Source organism: Aspergillus ambiguus (genome assembly GCF_047715705.1).
Source record: "Aspergillus ambiguus strain CBS 117.58 unplaced genomic scaffold BDV59scaffold_1, whole genome shotgun sequence".
Taxonomy (NCBI): Eukaryota; Fungi; Ascomycota; class Eurotiomycetes; order Eurotiales; family Aspergillaceae; genus Aspergillus; species Aspergillus ambiguus.
In genome coordinates this window covers 235,417-256,145 of record NW_027395514.1, presented here as the reverse complement: position 1 = coordinate 256,145, position 20,729 = coordinate 235,417, and the positions used below count along the sequence as shown (strand labels likewise).

Sequence of the window (20,729 nt, the reverse complement as noted above, 5' to 3'; positions counted from 1 at the left end):
ACATTTCGCATATTAATTACTGCATCAGAAGACCTCTCAGCGCTGTAGGGTGGCTGTACCCCGGATTGATGGCTGGTTGATGGAGGGAGGGCTAGAAGAGCATGGAATTTCCGTGATGCCTCATGGTAAAGCACATGGAAGAAGTCTTTCCATGTAGGCTGCGGCAAAATACTATAAAAACCAAGGAAGAGCCCCTGCGTAAGTATCTCGCAGACCAGCAAACTAAATATCCGATCGACATATAGTCCATTGTAAATCATGATAATCTTCACCCTGGTGGCCGCAAGCCTTGTCACATTATCATACGGTCATGGATACCTGACGATCCCCGCGAGCCGTACTCGACTTGGGTTTGAGGTAAGGAAGCAGATCAGTGCATTCTCGCGCTAAGACACACTATCTCTGACTAACTCTGTAGGCTGGGATTGATACTTGTCCCGAGTGTTCCATCCTTGAACCGGTTTCGCCGTGGCCTGACCTTGAGGCACCTCAGGTCGGCCGCAGCGGACCCTGCGGCTACAATGCTCGTGTCAGTGTTGACTACAACCAACCCGGGGACTATTGGGGCAATAGCCCGGTAGTCACGTACTCTCCAGGCGAGGTTGTTGAGGTCCAATGGTGTGTCGACAACAATGGTGATCATGGCGGCATGTTCACCTATGGTATCTGTCAGAATCAGACCTTGATCGACAAGTTCTTAACACCGGGTTATCTACCCACTAATGAAGAGAAACAGGCGGCGGAGGATTGCTTCCTTGACGGCGAGCTCAAGTGTACCGATGTTTCCGGCCAGTCATGCGGTTACAACCCTGATTGCACCGAGGGTCAGGCGTGCTGGAGGAACGATTGGTTCACTTGCAACGCCTTCCAAGCGAGTTCCAACAGAGCATGTCAGGGTGTGGATGGTGCCGCTCTGAACTCCTGCAAGACAACCATCGCCGGTGGGTATACTGTCACCAAGAAGATCAAAATCCCCAACTACGTCTCCGACCACACCTTGCTCCGCTTCAGATGGAACTCTTATCAAACGGCACAGGTTTACCTTCACTGTGCCGACATTGCAATTTCTGGAGACGTATCTACAACGAGCACCACTTCTACCTCTACGGGTACTACTTCGACTGCAACGACATCCTGCACGGCCAAAGCCAGTACCATTCCAGTCACGTTCAACGAGCTCGTGACCACGACCTATGGAGAGAATGTGTACATTACTGGATCAATCAGCCAGCTAGGCTCTTGGTCGACGACTAATGCAGTAGCCCTCTCTGCCAATCAGTACACGTCGTCTAATCCTTTGTGGAGTGCTACAATTAACCTTCCGGCGGGCACGTCGTTCGAGTACAAATTCATCAAGAAAGAAAGTGACGGGAGTATAGTCTGGGAAAGTGATCCGAACCGATCCTACACTGTACCCACCGGATGTTCAGCGGCCACTGCGACTGTTGCCGCTACATGGCGATAGACTGAGATGACGAGTGGTTTGATTTAAACGTCACTTGTTTTTCCTTTTTTTTGGGGAGGGGGGGATGTATATGCAGCCGAAGTTATGTCGCCTTTGGCTTCTTAGCCTTTTTCTCCTAGGATATTCCATACAAAATATTCAAGGCATTTGCCTTTCATGAATGTTTTATGCAACAATCTGTTTTCGCCTCCAAAAAGACGATTAAGTGCATTATAATCATAAAGAAATTTTATCATACACCTGATAACGCCTCGTTTATTTGTGCATGTTTGTAATAGTTCACACTTTAAGTTATTCACCTTGACGGACACCTGCATGAATGGTGTTTCCATGCTAGGATACTTGCTGTACGCACATGGCCCAACGAGGCTTTGCTATTCACTATTCCCCGCACACCCTGGCGCACACCCTGGCGCCGCCCTAACACCGAGATCCTTTGAAATGTGAGCTCCTGTCGCCTTTCTCTGCTCTTACATTATCTCAAAGCAAAAGCCATGACTTTGTGTGGCCCTTTTCATGTCATCGAACATGTGGTTCCTTGTCAACATATCAGACAGTACCCCGCCGCAACAGTCAGAAAACAGGAAGATATTCTTCATTTAGCTGTAAAACAGTATATTCCCATCGACAATCCTAGCCCAAAAGCTGGTGATGTTACTTTCGTGACTGTACCTGGTAATGGATTCGGAAAGGTATCTCTATGATCGCCTTTCCATTTTCATTATTACTAAACAAGACGCAGGAGCTCTACGAGCCTATCTGGCACGAGTTACACGGGCGTGCAAAGAACCAAGGCTTCCGTATCCGAAGTATCTGGGCAGCAGATCTTGCCCAGCAAGGACAAAGCGGTTTAATAAATGCAGGTCGTCTTGGGCTTGACTGTGAGGATGGTGGACACGCCGGTGCAACGAACAGGCTAACCGTAATTCAGCAAACGCTTTTGACCATAGCCGCGACCTTCTGCATCTGATCAATATCAAGCGAGAAGAGATGCCGCGTCCGATAGTTGGAATCGGGCATAGTGTTGGAGGCGTTGCACTGTTTGTTCTCATGTATCCATGACTGTCTGTCTGGTCTGGCTAACTTCCGCCTCCCAGAGCACAACTGAGTCTGATGCATCCGAGGCTATTTCATAGTATCGTGCTTCTTGACCCAGTGATTCTGCGTCCGGTGACTCTACTCAGAAATAACGCCTTGTATGATCATGGCATCCTCCTCAGTCCTCCTCTACAGGTAGCAACCTACAGGCGCGATTCATGGCCATCTCGTGAAGCAGCCGCGGACTCCTTTCGCCGGAACCCCTTTTACCAAACCTGGGACGCGCGAGTGTTTGATAACCTCATCAAATATGGTCTACGCGATGTCCCGAAGGAAGGTCAAGAGCTCGGAAATGCGTCTACTCAGAGAGACGGGCATTCCGATAAATCCGTTCCTGTGACGCTGACCACACCCCTCGCCCAAGAGCTCACCTCTTTCGCGCGTCCTTACTATAATCTCCCTGTTCCAGATGCAGGACCAGATCACCCCAAGAACCGGCTCACCCACCCCGACCTCGACCCCGAACTCATCACATCGTTCCCCTTCTACCGCCCGGAGCCAGCACAGACCTTCTACCAGTTACCGTATTTGCGACCCAGTGTTCTGTACGTCTTTGGGGGCAAATCGCCACTTAGCCAGCCAGAATTACGGATAGACAAGATCCAAAATACGGGCATTGGTGTGGGAGGTAGTGGAGGCTTTTCCGCTGGCCGTGTGCGTGAGATTTGTCTGCAAGACTGTTCACATCAAGTCCCCTTCGAAGCTGTCAATGACTGTGCTGAAGCAATTGCTCGTTGGTTTGGGGGTGAGATTGGGCGCTGGTGTGAGGAAGAAAAGACCTTCAACGATAGAAAGTCTCTGGAGGAGAAGACTATGGTGGATAAAGAGTGGAAGCGGCACGTCCCAAAGCTACAGCGAGGAAAGTCGAGGTTGTAAATAAGTCAGTGATTGCAACTTCCGTGAATCCATATGGGTTGCATAATGGGGCTCTACATATGGATCCATAGAGTCGGCTCATGCTTCAACCCTACTCAAGCAAAACATCGACAATATGTATGGCCTAAAGGTGTATATCGGAGCATGAACGAGTACCAGTCTCCATGTAAATTATAACTCGGTCAATACTCTGAAAGCAGGAAGAAAATTACGGATCAAATAATGATACACCTAACGAGAAAATATTTTATATAAGCATCCGGTGTAGTGTAACGGCTATCATACCTGTCTTTCACACAGGAGATCGGGGTTCGATTCCCCGCACCGGAATTTCATTTTGCTCTCGATTCCTTTTTTGCCCTTCTCATTTTACCCGCCTCAACACCCATGCAAACAAATTACAGCAAAGAGATAAGTCATGATAATAATGTGTTTGGGAAGTCTCGTTGCTATCATCCAAAAGCCGTATCACATATCCATAAATTCCGACTTAAAAGCAAAACATTCCACCAAACATAAAATGCTTCTGTCGTCATCATGATACGCTTTCTAAATATGGCAGAAATTCGTGCAATAAGCAAAAAATTTATAAAAAAAGACGAACGCTAACTTATCCTGGATCCTGCCATTGCCACGCCCACAAGGCTCTGGGATGATTCACCAAGTCCCGCATCAGGACTGCCGATAGGACTATGCACGGCGTCGCGCTCCCGTTTAACGCGGAAATACGCAAGCTTCGCGAACCGGCTTAGTTGTGCCCAGAAATGTCGTCCAGCTGGATGGATGGCGATCCGCTCCAGGAGGTCCACAGTCACTTCACGCACTGTCTGTTCGGGATGGAAAAGACCCATACTGAGGTAGAAGAGACCGGCTTGATTTTCAGGGGTCACAGTCAACAGTTGGCAGATTCCAGCGTAGTCTTTGACTGCGTGGGAAATTGCCTGATAAACGACGCCAGCCTCAGCAGGGGAGAGTTTTAGATTCCGTAATCGGTCGTGATGATGGTGAAGGTCTGGTTTCTGGATAGGACGGGAAGGGTAGTACATGGTGGCGATATCCTGGATGAAAGAATAGTAGGACCGTGTAGTCCGCCAGCCTTCAATCCGGGATACTGACGCCATTAATTCCCGCTGTTTAGTGGCCTCGTCTGGCCAGACATATCCATGTCCGCGGAGGGTGGTGGGATCATGAGGATCAGCCTGAAGACCGCTGGGACTTTCGGGAGATAATTCCTCATTAGGCCCGATAATGTAGAGATTTGAGGCGCCGTATACGGTTTCTTCAAATGCAGCCGCAACTCGCGTAAACTTGGTGATGTAGGCACGGCATTTGGCTCTGATGGCATTCTCGCCGTACCGGTTGGCAATACTGCGTTGGACATCTTCCATGAATAGATTGTCACCGGTTGGGTCTGAGTTCGAATGTGAATTATGCCCATGACCATGACTGTGATTCAACGAGTTCTGCTGTTGAAAGAAGAGGAATCCTTCGGTAACGGGAGCCGGGTCAATGTGACTACTAATCTTCATCCGACCGGTAGGTAGGTCACAAAGGAGATCCCACCACTCTGGATGGTTGGCAAATGTGGGATTGGTCACACCGGCGATGAACCCAGGTACTTTGAGGAGATCGTCAATTTTCGTCAGATCAGTGTAAGGAAAGGCGTGCCGGGTAAAACCGCGGAGAATGCCACCGGATGCTAGTGCGCAAGCAGCTAAAACAGCCTCCGCAACCTCACCGGACGGACGATTATGACCCAGAAACACCACCCGCTTTTGGGTCAGCATGGCATTAATAAGGACAATGATGGGATGCGTGTAAGGCCCGCTAGTGGTGAGGTGAGGGTGGATTGGAAAGGCTTGTGGCGAGGAGGCATGGGGTCCAGAGAATATCTGAATGAGTTTGATGAGGGAGAAGTCGCCCACAACTTCAGGCCATATGACGGTGGGAACTTTGACGGGAATCGGGATGTCGTGGTAGACGACACGTGACTCGAATTCGTGCGTGTCCCTGGGTAGGATATAGCGAGGTGCCGACTTTTTCGGAGATGGTGGAGACTCCTGATCTGTCGGTTCCCCTTCATCGACCATCCGTTGTTGAATCATTTGCTCAAACTTCTCAATAAACATGTCCTTACTGTTGCTGGCCTGTAGGATTTGACGTTCGAGGAGCGACAATTTTGGTAACAATGATAGATCCATGGCGTTGACAGCCTCGTATAGGGACGCTAGGGTTTCCGGGTAGGGTGACTTGAAATAATCTTCAAGAGCCAAAAGCAGCAAAGGCTAGAAGTAATGATCAACAGCTATTCCATTCGTTGCGACAGGGAGACACACCTTGTATATATGAAGGAATGAATGTCGTGTGCAAATCGCCATAGCTTTGACCACAGCTCCTCTGCGCCCGATTAGCCACAATGTCCCAATGGGAGCAGTAGCGGGAGACATACCGTTTGACCGTGTTGTCTTGTTTCGTGTTGACCAGGTTCAAGACGTACATCAGCGGCGGCCCTTCGCCGCCTTCCTCTTCTTCATCACTGCTCTCTTCACTTAACCCGTCGTCATCCTCGGGATTGTCTCCAGGGTCCTCGCCATCTGAGGAGATTTCGGTTCGCTTCTTCTTTTTCTTCTTCGCCTTGACTGACTCGTCGTCTTCTTCTTCGCCACTGGTGTCTTTGTGTAAGAAGAAGATGGTCCAATCTTGGCTGCGGACATGTGTCTGATCCGGAAGCATGAGCTCGGCCAGCATACTTTCGTCGCCGCTGATGGGAGCAGGGTATTGATGTTCCATAATTGGACCCCGATCGATATGGAAGGATGCGACGAGAATATATTCGACATGGCGCTCGGGGGAATCTCGTGGATATTGCGACTTGTACCGACGTGTTTTGGAGCCGGTGATGTGTTCGAGGGAGCGACGGCGCACGGAGAGATGGGAGCTGCTCGGGGAGCGATTGTGGACGAAGGAAGGGGAAGGAGATAATCGAGGAAGGCTGCTGGATTTGGAAAGATTGGACGTATCGTCCGACGGTCGAAGGGGAAGACCGAGGGACATTGTGCCGGAGGAGTTGCGGAGGGGCGTGGGAATCGGAGGTATATTGGATGTTGACCGACAGATCGGATTATATAACGAGGAGACGGAGGAAAGATGCAGAAGGACTAGACGAATCCATGAAGCGTTTCATGCGGACTGCAGGGGAGCTGGATCATGGCGGAGGAGGGGCGAAGCAAAGGCCATGAAGCGCGAACGCAGTGCTCTCTTCCATCTGGACTCGTCAGGGGCGAGAGAATTCCAGGAGGAGCAAGAGACGAGCGGCTAGGACGGGGCTAAACCCGAACGGGCAGGACTGGCTCTGTGATCGATCTCCACAGCGGGGAATCATCCTGCTTGTTGCGTGGTGAGCGAGGTTGAACAAGACGACTGTGGCAGGTCTGGGCTGAGACAAGCTTTGCCGGGAGGAATTCTCCAGACGGAGATCGCCCCTGCGGACCTCCATGCGAGGCATTCTTCGAGAAGGCCAGAAGAGAAAGCCAAAGAGAAACGATCGGAGGCGGAGAAAACATCCCCGCACGTGCCTCGGGCCGACTGTTGATCCCGAGTTTTGTTTTGTTTGTTTGCGCGACCGCCTTTTGCCCGATGCGGCAGTCTGCTTACTCCTGCATAGTTCACCTCCATAACTCTTCAATCTCGCCGTCGTCTCGTCTTCGTCAGTGTCATCGGCCATTCTAGTTCCACCCTCCCTCAACGGTTGCATATTTTGGAATCATGGTGCGTCTTGTCCTCGTCACCACGGCCATTCTCGTCGCTAACCATCCAGGTCCCTTCCAATACCCCCTTTAAACCATCGCCCTTGTCTTTCGGCTCCCCTCGTGCTTCGCCCTTTCGTCGCCCGTCAACCCCCAATTCCCCACCTTCAAATATCCGTCCGACTACCCCGGGAAGTTCTCCCAGTCGGGGGTACACCCCGGTGGTATCGCCGAGCAAGCTCAATCAGTCATATACCGTCGACGAAGATGACGCTGCTGCTGCCGCCGCCAAACCCCGGGAGCCCGTACCTCAACCACGGTTCACCAGAGAGATTCCTGCCTCTCCGACCCGTGGAGCGGATTCGTCGGCTGGTTCACCGATGATGGGGACGACGCGAGGGCCGACGATGGCGACCTCTTCCGATGCCGCTGCGAAATTGACTCCCGCGCAATTACGAGAGATCCGGGAAGCCTTTCAGGTCCTGGATCGGGACAACGATGGATTGGTGAACAGAGATGATGTTGCGGATGCGCTGGTGAATATTGGTAAGATAGTTGGTTTGCTGAGCTTGATGTCTCATACTAATCCGATGATCCAGGCCAGGACCCCTCGACGTTATCCCCGTTCTTCCCGCCGGGGACACCACAGACCATCAACTTTCCCACTTTCCTCAACATCTTGTCCGGACTCCTAGCACCGCTATCCTCTCGTCAAGAGCTTATGAACGCCCTAGCTGCGTTTGACGAGGACGACAGTGGCCAGATCGACGTGGCCGAACTGCGGGATGCGTTACTTCACACGGCACCCGAGGAGGGCGAACATATCCTGTCTGAAAGAGAGATCAACGAGGTTCTTAGTGGATACACTGGGCGACGGGTGTTTGGTGGAAGGCCCGCGAAGATCACCGGCGGAGGCAAACGAGGCGAGGTATTCCGATACCAGGAGTTTGTCCATGGGATCATGGGAGGGGCCGAGAACGGAGCCGGAGGTGGACGGCGAGAGGATTGACGAGCTAGCTAGCTGAGACACGCATGAATGACTGGATCCCCTGGGGTTGTTGGCGTTTCGGATCGGTATGCCGTCCATGTACATGGCTCTGGAAGCCGCATGGAGGAATGATGATGTTTATTATTAAGGGCATTGCTTTTGGGGAGGCTGAATGTGCTATCACATCTACGACATATTTAATCGCAATACATCCTCATCCGTAAATATAAAAAAGATCGTGATGGACTACTGCCACTAGTAGCTGGATGCGGTCCACCAGCGCCATAGCAACTCCAACACTAGCGACGGGAGGACTAAATTAACCTCGTCTTCAACCACCACCTTTTTCTCTCGACCTCCTCCCATCGCGCGTGTCCCCGCATTCCGCCACGACCAGCCATCGAAAAATTTATATCTTCCTCCTAACGAACCTTCTCCCTGGTCCTCGTTGACCTCTCTCCTCTCCTTCCGTCAAGTCGGGGCCAGGAAGATGGTTTGTTCCTGATCGACTCTCCGCCAAACCCTACCTACACCATGTCCACCTCGCAACCCACCCAAGCCCAGCTGAACCTCGCCGCTCTGGCTGGTTCTCCGTCGCCTCGAACCATGCGAACCCTGCGCAAGATCCAGTCTCATCAGGTTCTCTCGTCGAACCCAACCTCTGCGATCTTGAGCCCCCCGCCGTCGCAACCATCGACCGCCCGATCGTCGGCCGGACCCGAGGAGCTCACCCATCATGCCCAGCTGGATTCGCCTGTGCGGTTGCGCACGCATCGGCGCGCCCGGTCGAATAGCGATGCAGGATCTCGCGAGGCCCAGGCGACCATCACCCGGAAACGATCGGCGAGGAAGACGGGCTCAGGAGTCGGCGTTAAGCGATCCATCCTGGAGTCTCTGTTGCGCGATGGCCCGCAACACGGCGATGCAGCGGAGGGTCTGCAGGAGCTGCGATATCTAGTTCTCTCGACGAGAGTAGACGCAGACGGTGATGGAATGGTAAGTGACTATCGATTCTGTCCGATTGAATCCCGCAACATCCCGCTGACACGGGTTCATCCATTCTAGTCCGCATACCGCATTTATCTGTGGCTCGTCCTTTTGGATACACCCCCTGTCCCCACGGACGACTACCTCTCCCTCATCCACCGCGGCCGCTCGCCGGCGTACACCAAGATTCGCAACGATACCTTTCGCACGCTGGCTACCGATCCACTCTTCAAGCGTCGCGTCACCGAAGCCAGTCTGATCCGGTTGCTGAACGCGATTGCGTGGAAACTACACGATGCGAAGGCCAAGAGTCGACCGAAGTCACGACCGTCCTCGTCTCGCCGCCGGGAGATGGAGCTCCTAATCAACACCCCGCCCAGCATTGCCGAAGAGGCAGAGTCTCCCGATGACAGGGCCACGCCGAGTAGCGGGAGGAGTTACAACGGCCACAATAACATCACGAGCAACTCCGCGATCTATGTTCAGGGCATGAACGTCCTCTGCGCCCCGTTCCTCTACGCAGCTCGCAGCGAGGTCGAGGCTTTTGCCTTGTTCTACTCGTTCATCACGCGAGAGTGCCCCGGATATATCCGGGGTGCGATGGACGGGGTCCATCGCGGATTACGGCTCGTCGATCGGTGTCTCGAGATTGTTGAGCCGAAGCTGGCATCGTACCTGTTCTCCAAGGGCATGCAAGCGGAGCTGTACGCGTTCCCGTCCGTCCTGACCATGTGCGCTTGTACGCCTCCGCTGCCCGAGGTATTGCATCTGTGGGACTTCCTCTTTGCGTATGGGCCACACCTGAACATCTTGTGTATTGTGGCGCAGCTCATTCGGATGAGGGACACGATTCTAGAAAGCCCCAGGTATGTTTCTCTCTTTCTTTCCCCCACTCTCGTGCTATTACCATAACAACCGGAAGAGAACAAATGATGCATCTCTCTGATTTCTGATATATCATTCTGACATCGCATCAGCCCCAACAAGATCCTCCGATCCTTCCCACCGCTCGACGCTAAGGAGATCATCGCCCTCACCGTGCTGATTGTGCGGAAGATCCCCGAACCACTCTATGCCGAGCTCATCGAGCATGCCAAATAGACTTCCGATCCTTTGACTTTGGGTTGATGGGCGTTTTGCTTGTTCAGTGGACGTGTACTATTTGTTAATTTCCTGCATGAAACCTTTACGAGTGGGCTTTCTGTTTCGGCGTTTGTGATGACTGTTTTATGATTGCATGATTAAGAGATGATGTATGTATGTATGTATGTATGTATGTATGCATGTACCTGTACGAACTACTTCCATGACAGCAAAACCCGTCGCGTAGGATAGACGGTACTACGCGTGAGAATCATTTCATGCAGCAAAATCAGATCTCAAAGTTATGGTTGATTCTGCTAGATACTCCATGCCTACCCACCTAAGTAACGCGTCAGCCAGCCGTCCTCACCGATCCACGCCTCTACCAATACGCCCAATCCAGAATGAACAGGAAAAAACCAAAGCCACCGCCAATCCATCAAATCGACTTTTCATCTCAGACACCAACACAAGCTCTCAAGTTACGACTGTCCTCGGCCCAACCCCCGACCCATTAATCACCAACGGTCCGCACCGATCCGCCGGGTTCTTCGGGGGTGCCGACGCCGGCGCCGGAGTCGATCCATTGCTGGCCGTAGAGCGCGGGTCCTCCGCCTCCGACGAGACGGAAGACGCGGCCCCGGACGGCGGTGGCGTCAACACACTATGCACCATGGCGTCCGGCGCCGCGGAGCCGGGGCCGCCCACCATGGCAGGGGTATACGCCACCTGGATGCTGCGGTCGATCTTCACTCTGATCTTGGAGCCGAGGAAGACGGCGTTGTTGAACAGGGCGACGGCGCGCTTGGCCTCATCGCCTGTGCGGAACGTCACCCGCGCGAAGCCCTTGCAGCGGCCCGTGTCGGCGTCGGTGGGGATCTCGCATTGCTCGACGGTGCCGGCATCAGAGAGTAGGCCCTGCAGGGCCTTGGGAGTGGTGGATGGGCTGAGATTCTGGATGAAGAGGGTGCGGCGGTGCGGCGGGCGGGTGGCGGCGGTTGAGGTGGTCATTGTGGTTGTTGCTGGGGCGTAGGGCATCATCGGCGCGGCGTAGGGGTAGGTATACATGGATTTCTGGTGGACTGGACGAGGGGGCTGGTGGTACATCGGGGGAAGAGCGTAGGGAGGATACATGGGGAACGTCATCGCGTCGTAGGAGGGTCGGATGGGCGTCGTTGCTGGGGCTCCTGCGCTGCTGGTAGGTGGGATCTGGGGTGCGAGAGGATCGGGGAAGATGGGGACGAAGGGCTGTGGAGGGAGGCCCATGGGGCCCATCATGGGGGCGTATTCTGGGCCTTGATATGCCGTGTTGGAGGACGCCATCGGTCTAGAGCTGCGGTCAGTGAGTTGTATGCGGTCGAAGGAGGGAGTGCTTACTCGGGAGAGATGGGAGATGGCGGCACGGCCATGTTCTGCGCCACCTGGGGAGGAGTCGAGTAGCTCGTTACATAGTTCATGCAGTGAGGGCTTTTGGTCGGACCGGCGATGGGATTCGTGGGGGAGCTGGTTCGAGCGAGGGTGACGACCAGGCTTTGGCCTTCCCAGCCGTTGGTGGATAGACGATCTGATCGAGATTTGCTTAGTTAGGGATGCTTGGAAGAGCAGATGGTGACACGCACGGTACGTCCGCCAGGCTTCGTCCTCGTTCTTTACGATGATCTGTCCCAGCCCCGTGGGAAATCCGTGGTGGTCATCGTACACGACAGCCTGACGAATGTGCAAGGCCGTCTGGCGTACCAGATCCTTGAGTTCTTGCCAGCGGCAATGAGCCGGGATCTATAGCCCCCGTCAGACAGATCCATGCCGTGGGATGGATCGAACTATATGTGATAGGACTTACTCCCTGGAGGAAGAGGACAAATTCCTCCTCTGAGCCGCGGGGCCTCGATGCTCGACCTTTTGACGGAGAAGGCATTGTTTGCAGGATGGACCGCTCGCGATCTGGCTGGCGCTGCGTGGCTCTTATGGATTTCACGCCGGAATCGCTGAGCTGGCGTGGATGACGGTCAGGCAGGCAGTCTGGCACCGGGTGAATCAACAACCGTCTCGATGAAGCGACGAGGGCCTGTCAGCTTACCTCTGCGTGACAACTCGGGCAGTTATAATAATATCCGTTGACTCGTGAATGTCATGGAAATTTCTCTCGCCTTAAAGTTTCCAGAACACACGGTCGCAAGATCCACAGGAGTGCGTCGACTGCAGCTCAATGAATTCCCAAAGGAGAACAAATCACTAGTCTTGGGGAGATTCAACAGCAAGGGTAGACAGGAACTAGGATAGAACAGATCTGAATCGATCTACATCGTACATCCGGCGAGATTCAGTCCCACCGACGGTGAAAAGATGGAAGAAAAGACTGCAAAACAACAAGCAGAATATCCAGAAGAAAGACCGCGAAGGTCGTAAATGCGACTGTAATAGCACGACAGCCACAGATGGACCGACTGACGAATGAACACGCCCTGTCTGCAGCAGACTGGATCGAATGCTGATGCTGGGATGTGTCAATTGCCTCCACTCTGATGGGCCGACGCGATGGAGGCAGAGGTGGAGCGGCCTGATATTTCATGCATCTGGATCCTAGCCAAGAAGACATACTCGGGTTTGGGTATGAGAAGGGAGTTTTCTGCTTTTCTTTCTTTCCCCCAGGTCGTGCCGACTAGGGGTTCCCCTGGTGGTAGATCGATGCATGTGGCATCCTTCGACTTCACGACTCAGGAAGTCGCCAAAGGCAGGTGAAAAACCAAGACAGGCCGATAGGACCGAGATCACACCCGCTCATTACACTGAATACGCAATGCCAGGCTTGTCCAGGTTACACCGCCAGATCTCAGGGCAGCCACAAGAGGCGAAGGACATGGTTCCGTGGGTGCATCCTTCAGGTGGAGCCTCAGCCCTGCGCCCTTCTGCTCATCGAGAGCGGTCCATGTGGATGGCATCAGGCCAGTTGCATTTCCGAAGTCCTAGAAAGGGATGAATGCGTACCCTCCTGCCCTTCTCGCCGGAGTCCAGCCAGGGGAAGTTGCTTTACGGGACGGCCAGCAGTTGCAGGAGGAATGCATTGGAGGGGACGTGAGAAGGCCGTATGACGCATCAGGGTCAATTTGGTCACTACTATGTGTTCAGTGTACCTCCTGCAAACAAAAGAAAATGCTGGGGTTGGGGAGATTATCCATGCCAAACAATGGTCTGGTTGCTTGCCAAAGCCATTTTATTCTGTTTGGCCTATCGTCATCAGTATTCTGATGCATTTTCTGGAGCGAAAATAAGAGCTCACCCCTTGATTCTGTTTCAGGTTGGTCCGATTACCCGGGATCATCCTTGGTGGTCAACTTGCATATGAGGTATCAATTTTCCACCCAAACGCCGTCTAATCCTGATCTGCCGAGTGCGCGTTCCTCCAGCGATCCCTGGATCTCTGACCAACGATAGCGAGTCCGCCCCGCGACAGTGGGCGATGATCCATCGGACACCTCGACTCGTACCCGACAGCGATGGGGAGTGACAGTTGAACCTAAACCCGCAGTGCGGGAACGGGAGATAAGATAATTCGGGGCTGTGTCTCAAATCGGCGCAGTGCATGTCCCTTGCGTACGGAATTCAACAACGTGCAGAGACCATTGGCAGTGTATCTAAAGTGCTATGGAAGGGGAGAGATAATGTGACTGCGGATGTCACGCCCCTCACCCTAAGTCATGGGACTAACTTTCACTGACAGTCTACATACAGGCGACAGCACCTGTAGGTACGCAAAGGGAAATGTTACTGTTTTTTCCACTAGGCTCAATAGTGCCACAATCTCCAAGCCTTTACTTTTTCTCAGCTTGTGACGAGTTTGAATGTTCGATCTGGGACAGTGTATCAAGGCAGCAGGGGCGCTGCAGATGTTATTACAGGTCAAGCCCTTACGCTCAAAGTAAAGCCACTAATCCAATAGTCCCACGATCGATCGACACCAGCTCTCCACTAGCAAACGAGCGGTGGAAGTAGTCTCGAAGCTCTGCAAGCCTGATCCGCTCCGTCACCATGGAAAACAGAGTTTAACATTGTTTGAACGCAGTACTTCCGTTACTGAGATGCATATAATATGGGCACCGTCTCAACCTCGTCAGCAAACACTCATGGATTGTTTCCCTGGCCCTATCAAATACGTGTATAATTCAGTCCGTTGTAGCTACTACCTCAATCTCGTATGACCGCATGATACTATTTCCCCCAAGTCTGCTGAGGGTCCAATAACGTCTCTATCTGCGGGAATTTCATGGTATAGTCCCTCTATCACTGCGTAAAATGGCCTAAACCGAAACGACCCTAGTCATGAGCAATGTTCTTGTAATCGGCCCCAGAAAAGCGAATCAAAATGCTACGGGGAGATGCTCCGGCTTGTCCACAGTCAAGGGGCTTCTTGAATAGCATGTAAGGGAGCTGTGAACGATCCCTTAAAGGAGCTTCTATCAAAGAAATAAGCGACTCGTTCCTGACAGGCGTACAGGATTGGCGGACAAGCCGTGTCGTTCATAGCCCCGACATCATATCTATCTAAGGAGTTGGTAAAAGAAACGAAATCCATCTATAGCCTCCCAATGATGTTGACGGAACATATTGTTTGAGGCATAAAGGTACGGAGGCTTCTTAGCAGACGAGGAAGAGGGGAATTGCTTGCCCTTCTTTGCCATACTCCAATGTCTATAAAGTACTCGTGGTGAACATGCAATAGAATGCATACGATTAGTGCCTCAATAATTTGTCCGTTCCTGTTAAGGGATAGCAGTTGCCACCTTAGAATGGCGGTAACATCACCACCAGATATGACAGGCTCATATGTTGATCGCGCAACCGTAGTACAGCGTATTCCGATTGCCATAGTTGAACCATTAGGGGTAATTCGCGTGCAGACTTGATGTTAGTGCAACACATCGAAATGAGACATTATGCCTGATTGAGTTGAGCAGGACTGTCAGCTTTTAAGGTTGCAACCTTCTAGAAACTTTTATCTATCCCATGTGTATATAATAATGTTGGGCTAAATAGCTTTATGGCCGAGTTTTCGATAACTGATGTATGATCCCAAGGAGGCATCTGGTCCCTGGCTTGGCTTCTGGGCACGGGAGAGCTTGCATAATAACTGCGATATTGGATAATCTGAGAAAATACGCAGTACAATCTCTTGAGTCAGTGTGTGCAGCGGTATGTTGAGGAGGTCAACAGTACGCAAGGGGTAGTGGGGCTTTGGTGTTGTCACTGCGAGTACCGTGGACCTGCCGATATACTGCCGATGTACTAGGAGGGAGATGAGAAACCTGTACGATTGTCCGGTCAATGACAAGCGGTCTCGGCTCTACACATCCCTTATTTTGTATACCGCGTTACAGAGGAATGCTCTACCGTGTGTATTCTTGGGTAATAGTTAACTATTTATTTTATAATCACACAGAGCGGTCGAAACACAGATACGCGGAAAGTCCTTAATACATCCAGAAGCCGGTGCTAGTTCGGAAACATGAGGATACAGTCATACACTACAGTACTCTTTTAAAGTTCTCCAATCTTCTGTATGGTATTTATAAGGTCTCGACTCTGTTCACCAAGGGCCGTGGTCAATGTAATCTCATACCGAAGACTTAATGTGCTTTCTTGCCTCTATCCTTTCCCTAGATAATACAGGTCTTGCGGGTTTCTGATAGTTAGGACGTGAGAAAGCAATGTGTATCGTAACAGACGAACGAAACTTTCATGTATGCATCCCGAGGCATTCTGCTTGCTGACGGATGACCATTTAGCCGTTTCAGACAGAGAAGCTTTCATTCTTTGCAACTATCATACTTCTTACAAAGTGTATTTTTACGAAGTGAATATGAGGATAGAGAGCATGAACACGACTATTCTACCGGAGCAATATGCCACTGCCCGCTTAATTGAGGCTTTCTTTAGGCTCAAATGCACAGATACGTGTACCTCGCTCTCTTCAATGACCAAATTTGTAGCTGCTCTTTCTACTTATCAAGAGGTTTTTGAAAGTGTACACAGTAGACATTTCAAGACACAGTAGACATTTCAAGAGACGTTGGGTAGATAGTTTAGTAAGATGAAGAAACGTAGCTACGTCTCATTGAATTTGGCTATAATAATAAGCCTATATTGAAACATTAGTAGTATGAGTATTGTCATTATTTCTATATATCTTGGGTGGTATAGATTTGGTAAGAGTAATGCGAATAGATAATGGTCTTCATTAAGTCTACAACACGCCCCTCCTCTCGATGTCTTTTTAATTAATGATAACCCCGAGGGTCTTGGTGCCATAACGTTAAAAGATTATATAAAACAGATAAGTTATACGTTTTCAATAGCTGAGTAGGACCAGGAAAGAGTAATGAACACCATAGACATCTTTCTTTCTCAGTGGAGTAAGATACAGAAGATCTTGGGTCTACCTTGAAAGAACAGATATCTGAGACAACGGCGCTGTCTTAGTATTGATTTGAACAGCATGGGCTTCTACTCCATAAAACCAATGATCAAAGCAATCGTCGCGACATTGAGCCACGTATGCCCCGGGAAAAGCTTGGTATTATCAACGGAGGTATCGACGCGCAGCGCTGAGATACTCTCCGACTTTAGAGCACACTTACGGATGTGGTCTTTTGGCCTCTACGTTGCCACCACCTATTTCTCCTTTGTATAAACCCGGAAATTCACTGCCTTTGCATAAAAAACTGTGTCGCTTGATTCATCAGTTCCCATCTGCACTGATACTCTGTGTATCAGTAAAAAGTGGAAGGAGTTACTAGCATTTTCTACGGCAAAATCCGTCGCATAACCATAATAATAACGGCCAATCCAGCAAAAACATTCTTCTATCATCTGGCAGGCAACAACAAATACTGCGTATCTTAGCGGATCTCTTTTCAGCTAGAAATAGTTAGTATCTGTCTAGGTAGAAACCAATTCAGGGACTCAGCGGTGGGGTAATGAGGCAGTGTCCACTAAGGTACTTGTTCCGAATGTTGCTTGTCCTCCACCCTACTTAGTTGGCCGCAGAACCAGCATTTGATTGATGCCTGCCTAACTCCTCTCTCTCTCTCTACGCAGTAGACTAAACACACAAAAGGCAGGCTAATCGGCCCGACTGTTCTATACTTAGACACTCCCTCATCTACGGAGCATGGTTGGATTGGAAGCCTGATAGTCATTGGGGGTCGCGTCTTGCCGAGACGGCCAAGTGGAGTCGCGTCGGCGGAGAAAATTCTCCCCTCTCCATCCTATAAACAACAAACCTAATAACAGTACGGAGTACTGGGTACACTATCAAGACTCACTAATCCTTAGCTTCGATGTCCCTTCGGCGTTCACTTGCTGCAATGACTTCATTCTGGCCGTGGATTTTGGCTGCCTAGTGCCCTACCCCTGCCGGGCAGGAGGAAAATGGAGAGTCAAAGCCCTAATCCCAAGACCCCCAGGGTTTTATTACTCCGACGATCAACATCGCTACCACCAAGGAGAAGGAGAAGCCCGGCTCGCTCCGCCACATGGTCTCACGATGGGTAATAGAGCCATTGCCGAGAATCGACCATGGGGTAGGCCGGTTAATGCATTTCAGTGGTTAGAGTACTTATCTTGGGGATCTCCTCATATGAGTAGCGGAAATTTCTAATTGTACATTATTTTTTCCTACCCCCGAAGATAGTTTTTACTTATTTATTATATATCCCATTCTTTTATTTATTCCCCTTATTCACTATTTTTTTTTTATTTCGTCCAAGGATCGAGAACGAATGAAATTTCCCCTCCCGTTCTTGGGCATCATCTTGCTGGCCGCCCGCGCCGCGGCGCAGTGTATGTAAATCACTTCCCATCTGTCCATGTAAGATACTAATTTTCTCAAGGCTCCGGTCAAATTAGCATAGCCAGCCAAAGTGACGCGGATGCGCTCTCCGACTGCGACACCGTCAATGGTGATCTCACTATCTCCAACGACGCCACCGGGACAATCAATCTTAGCGACCTTGAAGAAGTACACGGCAGCTTGACCGTCGAAGGGACGTCAAATCTTAACAGCCTACAAGCTAATGATCTGGAAAGTATTTCGGGGCCGGTGACAATCAAGGACAATGCGAATCTGAACGAGGTCGGGTTGAGTGGGCTGTCAAACGTTGGGGGCGATTTACGCGTGCAGGGGAATGACAACCTTAAGAACTTTCCGCTCGATGATTTGGAAAATGTGAATGGGGGAATGACACTAGACGGGCCTTTTGATAAGTGTGTTGCCACATCTAATTTGCAATATCGTGACACTTGCTGATTGAATCGTGCAGGTTATCCTTCTCGAACTTAAACCAAGTCAATGGTCAGACCAGCATCCAGAGCTCGGGAACCTTCTCCTGCGGCAGTCTCCTGTCATCAGGCGACGATGACGATGACGGTGGAAGTAGTGTGTTCAGCGGCTCATCATATTCCTGCACCACGGGGACAGCAACCACGAGTACTGCGACGTCCACTGGCACATCGACAGACTCCCCTCAGACGTCCACAAACACAGCTTCGGACTCAGACTCAGGCCTGAGTGGCGGCGCTATTGCAGGGATTGTCATTGCGGTGGTTGTCGTAGTCATACTAATTCTGCTATTTCTGTGGCTGTTGATGCGACGGCGCAGAAAGCAGGCCGCCCCGGTGCCCCCGCCGACTACGAACAAGGACGAGGAAAAAAATATGATGGCCGTTCCACCAAGCGGTCCAAACGGCAAATCTCCCGGTCATGGGGAAATCCCCGCAGATAAGAACGTTGCGCGAAAACCACTATCGGCGCCTCAATCGTTGCAGAACCGGCTGTCGGGGACCACATCGACATCACCGCCTGTGCCTGCAGCGCTCATGGCTGGTGATCGGTCCTCGATGCTTCCCCATAGCACTGACGATGCCTCTTTATTTCTCTACCCGATCCCCCGTCAGCGGCCATCGGAGGCCGACGTGCCGATGTTGGATAGTGGCCACGTGCACGAGGTCGCTGCTGAACCGGACCGACCTAATCCGGTGTATGAGTTGGATGCCGGGGCCGTGAGTTCGCATCAGCAGCCGATAAATCCGAAATGATTGGCGGGCCTTGTGTCGGGGCAATGGACTTACGTGGAATGATCGTTATGATACCATAGTCTACTACTCAACGAATGAATGAACATAGTCAAGTACCAACCTATGTACATATAGACTTTGACTTGGAGATACGGTTGCACTACCTTGTTACAGGGTAGAAACCTATCATTCTCCAATATATCGTAGTCACAGTGGGTTGCAAGTCATATGGATCAAATTCAGAAAGCCAAATTGCCCAAAACGCCAAGGGCAAGTCTCCAATATTCTCAAGAATACGAATTACAACCTATTGTAATGCTGCCAGAATTAGCACACGAGCCTCTTGGGGCACAAGTAGACATCATATAGAGAGGGGGATCAAAGGAAGGCCAGAAAAATAATCAGTTAATATAACCTTCAAAACAAACGGATTCAGTATCTAGTTATCTTAGATGTCAACATACTGTAAAGACAGCCATAATCTCTTGTCTAGCACACGTGTAGCTTTCCTTCACCTCCCAGGATGCAGTCCCAGACATGTGAATTTATAAGAAGTCCACTATACAGGTAACTACCCTCCTGCTTCATATCGAACTCAACGTATCCCGGGGAGTAGGACCCTCTAGGCTTACCTTAACATTGGGTAGGTATAACAATGCTACGCGTGCATTCTGTATGATAAGTTCTTTCAATGAACGGCAGCCCTAGTAATCCTTCAATTGACTATCGCGACCAAATATATGCAAAATATACGGGAGGCTATAGGGCATTTCCCATCACTGAGTATGGCAGTTATGTAAGTCAGGCGACACCTCCCGATCTTCACGAACTGAGAGGCGAGAAGTGAATTTAGTACCCAGAAGGCCGGTAACTTGATTATCAACCAACATACTTGGTCTATTGTGTTAGTAAATCTTGCATAGAGTCAGTCCCCTGCCACCATCGTTCTACACTAGGATTGCCCGGAAGGGCAAATGCGTGTTCTTTTCTCTGCGCCTGAAAGCAGATTCTTTACGACGGAAGAAGGCACCAGTGGGCGACGTTGAAAGCCAGGGCTAAACCTGGAACAGCAGGCAACCATCCCAAATCCCTCGAAGATCCCGACATGGGACTGTCTTTTGGCGGGAATAATAATTGGGATTGGAATTCAACTGCTTGATTTTGGTTTTTGAGCCATTTTTTATGTATGGGATACTTTTGTGGGTTTCTGTATAAATTAACACCAATACCCGCTAGTCATTTTACAAACAATAGTCTGAATCAATAACTTGCTGACTTTTGATTCGTTTTAGTATTGAACGAGAGCGCGTAGGGGAGCTCACTGGGCAAGCCAAGCGACAGGGGGGAGATCAGGTATGGGACAACTCAGGATCGGGACTACTACTTACTACTTTATGGTCTGGGACCAGGGCCATGG

General features: G+C 50.9%; 6 protein-coding genes and 1 non-coding gene across 7 annotated transcripts; 5 read left to right on the top strand and 2 right to left on the bottom strand.

The window, feature by feature from the left end:
- The first annotated feature begins 1,934 nt into the window (after positions 1-1,934).
- BDV59DRAFT_206774 (alpha/beta hydrolase) lies at positions 1,935-3,518 on the top strand. The gene is made up of 4 exons (XM_073694852.1): positions 1,935-2,157; positions 2,208-2,346; positions 2,397-2,505; positions 2,563-3,518. The coding sequence occupies exons 1-4, from the start codon at positions 1,960-1,962 to the stop codon at positions 3,437-3,439; spliced, it is 1,323 nt and encodes a 440-aa protein (XP_073552930.1). The 5' UTR covers positions 1,935-1,959; the 3' UTR covers positions 3,440-3,518.
- Positions 3,519-3,697: 179 nt separating this feature from the next.
- Positions 3,698-3,769, top strand: BDV59DRAFT_t19. The gene has a single exon. It is a non-coding gene; the product is annotated as a tRNA-Glu (tRNA).
- Positions 3,770-3,858: 89 nt separating this feature from the next.
- BDV59DRAFT_166322 (AFI1/MesA family protein) lies at positions 3,859-6,753 on the bottom strand. The gene is made up of 3 exons (XM_073687689.1): positions 5,889-6,753; positions 5,776-5,836; positions 3,859-5,724 (listed from the first exon to the last, which is right to left on the bottom strand). Exons 1-3 carry the CDS (start codon positions 6,491-6,493, stop codon positions 4,045-4,047), a joined length of 2,346 nt encoding a protein of 781 aa, XP_073552929.1. The 5' UTR covers positions 6,494-6,753; the 3' UTR covers positions 3,859-4,044.
- A 209-nt stretch (positions 6,754-6,962) lies between these two features.
- Positions 6,963-8,387, top strand: BDV59DRAFT_166321 (putative calmodulin). The gene is made up of 4 exons (XM_073687688.1): positions 6,963-7,047; positions 7,104-7,207; positions 7,257-7,731; positions 7,785-8,387. The coding sequence occupies exons 2-4, from the start codon at positions 7,205-7,207 to the stop codon at positions 8,192-8,194; spliced, it is 888 nt and encodes a 295-aa protein (XP_073552928.1). The 5' UTR covers positions 6,963-7,047; positions 7,104-7,204; the 3' UTR covers positions 8,195-8,387.
- A 141-nt stretch (positions 8,388-8,528) lies between these two features.
- Positions 8,529-10,469, top strand: BDV59DRAFT_166320 (TBC domain-containing protein). Its single transcript, XM_073687687.1, has 3 exons — positions 8,529-9,169; positions 9,239-10,026; positions 10,138-10,469. The coding sequence occupies exons 1-3, from the start codon at positions 8,708-8,710 to the stop codon at positions 10,259-10,261; spliced, it is 1,374 nt and encodes a 457-aa protein (XP_073552927.1). The 5' UTR covers positions 8,529-8,707; the 3' UTR covers positions 10,262-10,469.
- A 57-nt stretch (positions 10,470-10,526) lies between these two features.
- Positions 10,527-12,574, bottom strand: BDV59DRAFT_908 (uncharacterized protein). The gene is made up of 5 exons (XM_073697317.1): positions 12,321-12,574; positions 12,084-12,262; positions 11,863-12,019; positions 11,621-11,807; positions 10,527-11,576 (listed from the first exon to the last, which is right to left on the bottom strand). The coding sequence occupies exons 2-5, from the start codon at positions 12,156-12,158 to the stop codon at positions 10,721-10,723; spliced, it is 1,275 nt and encodes a 424-aa protein (XP_073552926.1). The 5' UTR covers positions 12,159-12,262; positions 12,321-12,574; the 3' UTR covers positions 10,527-10,720.
- A 4,738-nt stretch (positions 12,575-17,312) lies between these two features.
- On the top strand, positions 17,313-19,448 carry BDV59DRAFT_166314 (putative GPI-anchored cell wall protein Pst1). The gene is made up of 3 exons (XM_073687686.1): positions 17,313-18,079; positions 18,130-18,502; positions 18,559-19,448. Exons 1-3 carry the CDS (start codon positions 18,019-18,021, stop codon positions 19,331-19,333), a joined length of 1,209 nt encoding a protein of 402 aa, XP_073552925.1. The 5' UTR covers positions 17,313-18,018; the 3' UTR covers positions 19,334-19,448.
- Positions 19,449-20,729: the final 1,281 nt, after the last annotated feature.

What these genes read in the sequence shown, in the direction of transcription:
- BDV59DRAFT_166314 (XM_073687686.1), top strand. Translation starts at nt 18,019, where the DNA reads ATGAAATTTCCCCTCCCGTTCTTGGGCATCATCTTGCTGGCCGCCCGC. An exon ending in CGCCCGCGCCGCGGCGCAGT is followed by an intron (nt 18,080 to 18,129) that starts GTATGTAAATCA and finishes AATTTTCTCAAG; the next exon opens with GCTCCGGTCAAATTAGCATA. An exon ending in CTAGACGGGCCTTTTGATAA is followed by an intron (nt 18,503 to 18,558) that starts GTGTGTTGCCAC and finishes TGAATCGTGCAG; the next exon opens with GTTATCCTTCTCGAACTTAA.
- BDV59DRAFT_166321 (XM_073687688.1), top strand. An exon ending in GGATGCGCTGGTGAATATTG is followed by an intron (nt 7,732 to 7,784) that starts GTAAGATAGTTG and finishes CCGATGATCCAG; the next exon opens with GCCAGGACCCCTCGACGTTA.
- BDV59DRAFT_166320 (XM_073687687.1), top strand. Translation starts at nt 8,708, where the DNA reads ATGTCCACCTCGCAACCCACCCAAGCCCAGCTGAACCTCGCCGCTCTG. An exon ending in ACGCAGACGGTGATGGAATG is followed by an intron (nt 9,170 to 9,238) that starts GTAAGTGACTAT and finishes CATCCATTCTAG; the next exon opens with TCCGCATACCGCATTTATCT. An exon ending in ACGATTCTAGAAAGCCCCAG is followed by an intron (nt 10,027 to 10,137) that starts GTATGTTTCTCT and finishes ACATCGCATCAG; the next exon opens with CCCCAACAAGATCCTCCGAT.
- BDV59DRAFT_908 (XM_073697317.1), bottom strand. Translation starts at nt 12,158, where the DNA reads ATGCCTTCTCCGTCAAAAGGTCGAGCATCGAGGCCCCGCGGCTCAGAG. An exon ending in TTGTCCTCTTCCTCCAGGGA is followed by an intron (nt 12,020 to 12,083) that starts GTAAGTCCTATC and finishes CGGGGGCTATAG; the next exon opens with ATCCCGGCTCATTGCCGCTG. An exon ending in CGAAGCCTGGCGGACGTACC is followed by an intron (nt 11,808 to 11,862) that starts GTGCGTGTCACC and finishes AATCTCGATCAG; the next exon opens with ATCGTCTATCCACCAACGGC.
- BDV59DRAFT_166322 (XM_073687689.1), bottom strand. Translation starts at nt 6,493, where the DNA reads ATGTCCCTCGGTCTTCCCCTTCGACCGTCGGACGATACGTCCAATCTT. An exon ending in CAAGACAACACGGTCAAACG is followed by an intron (nt 5,837 to 5,888) that starts GTATGTCTCCCG and finishes AATCGGGCGCAG; the next exon opens with AGGAGCTGTGGTCAAAGCTA. An exon ending in CATTCCTTCATATATACAAG is followed by an intron (nt 5,725 to 5,775) that starts GTGTGTCTCCCT and finishes CATTACTTCTAG; the next exon opens with CCTTTGCTGCTTTTGGCTCT.
- BDV59DRAFT_206774 (XM_073694852.1), top strand. Translation starts at nt 1,960, where the DNA reads ATGACTTTGTGTGGCCCTTTTCATGTCATCGAACATGTGGTTCCTTGT. An exon ending in CTGGTAATGGATTCGGAAAG is followed by an intron (nt 2,158 to 2,207) that starts GTATCTCTATGA and finishes AACAAGACGCAG; the next exon opens with GAGCTCTACGAGCCTATCTG. An exon ending in AGGTCGTCTTGGGCTTGACT is followed by an intron (nt 2,347 to 2,396) that starts GTGAGGATGGTG and finishes ACCGTAATTCAG; the next exon opens with CAAACGCTTTTGACCATAGC.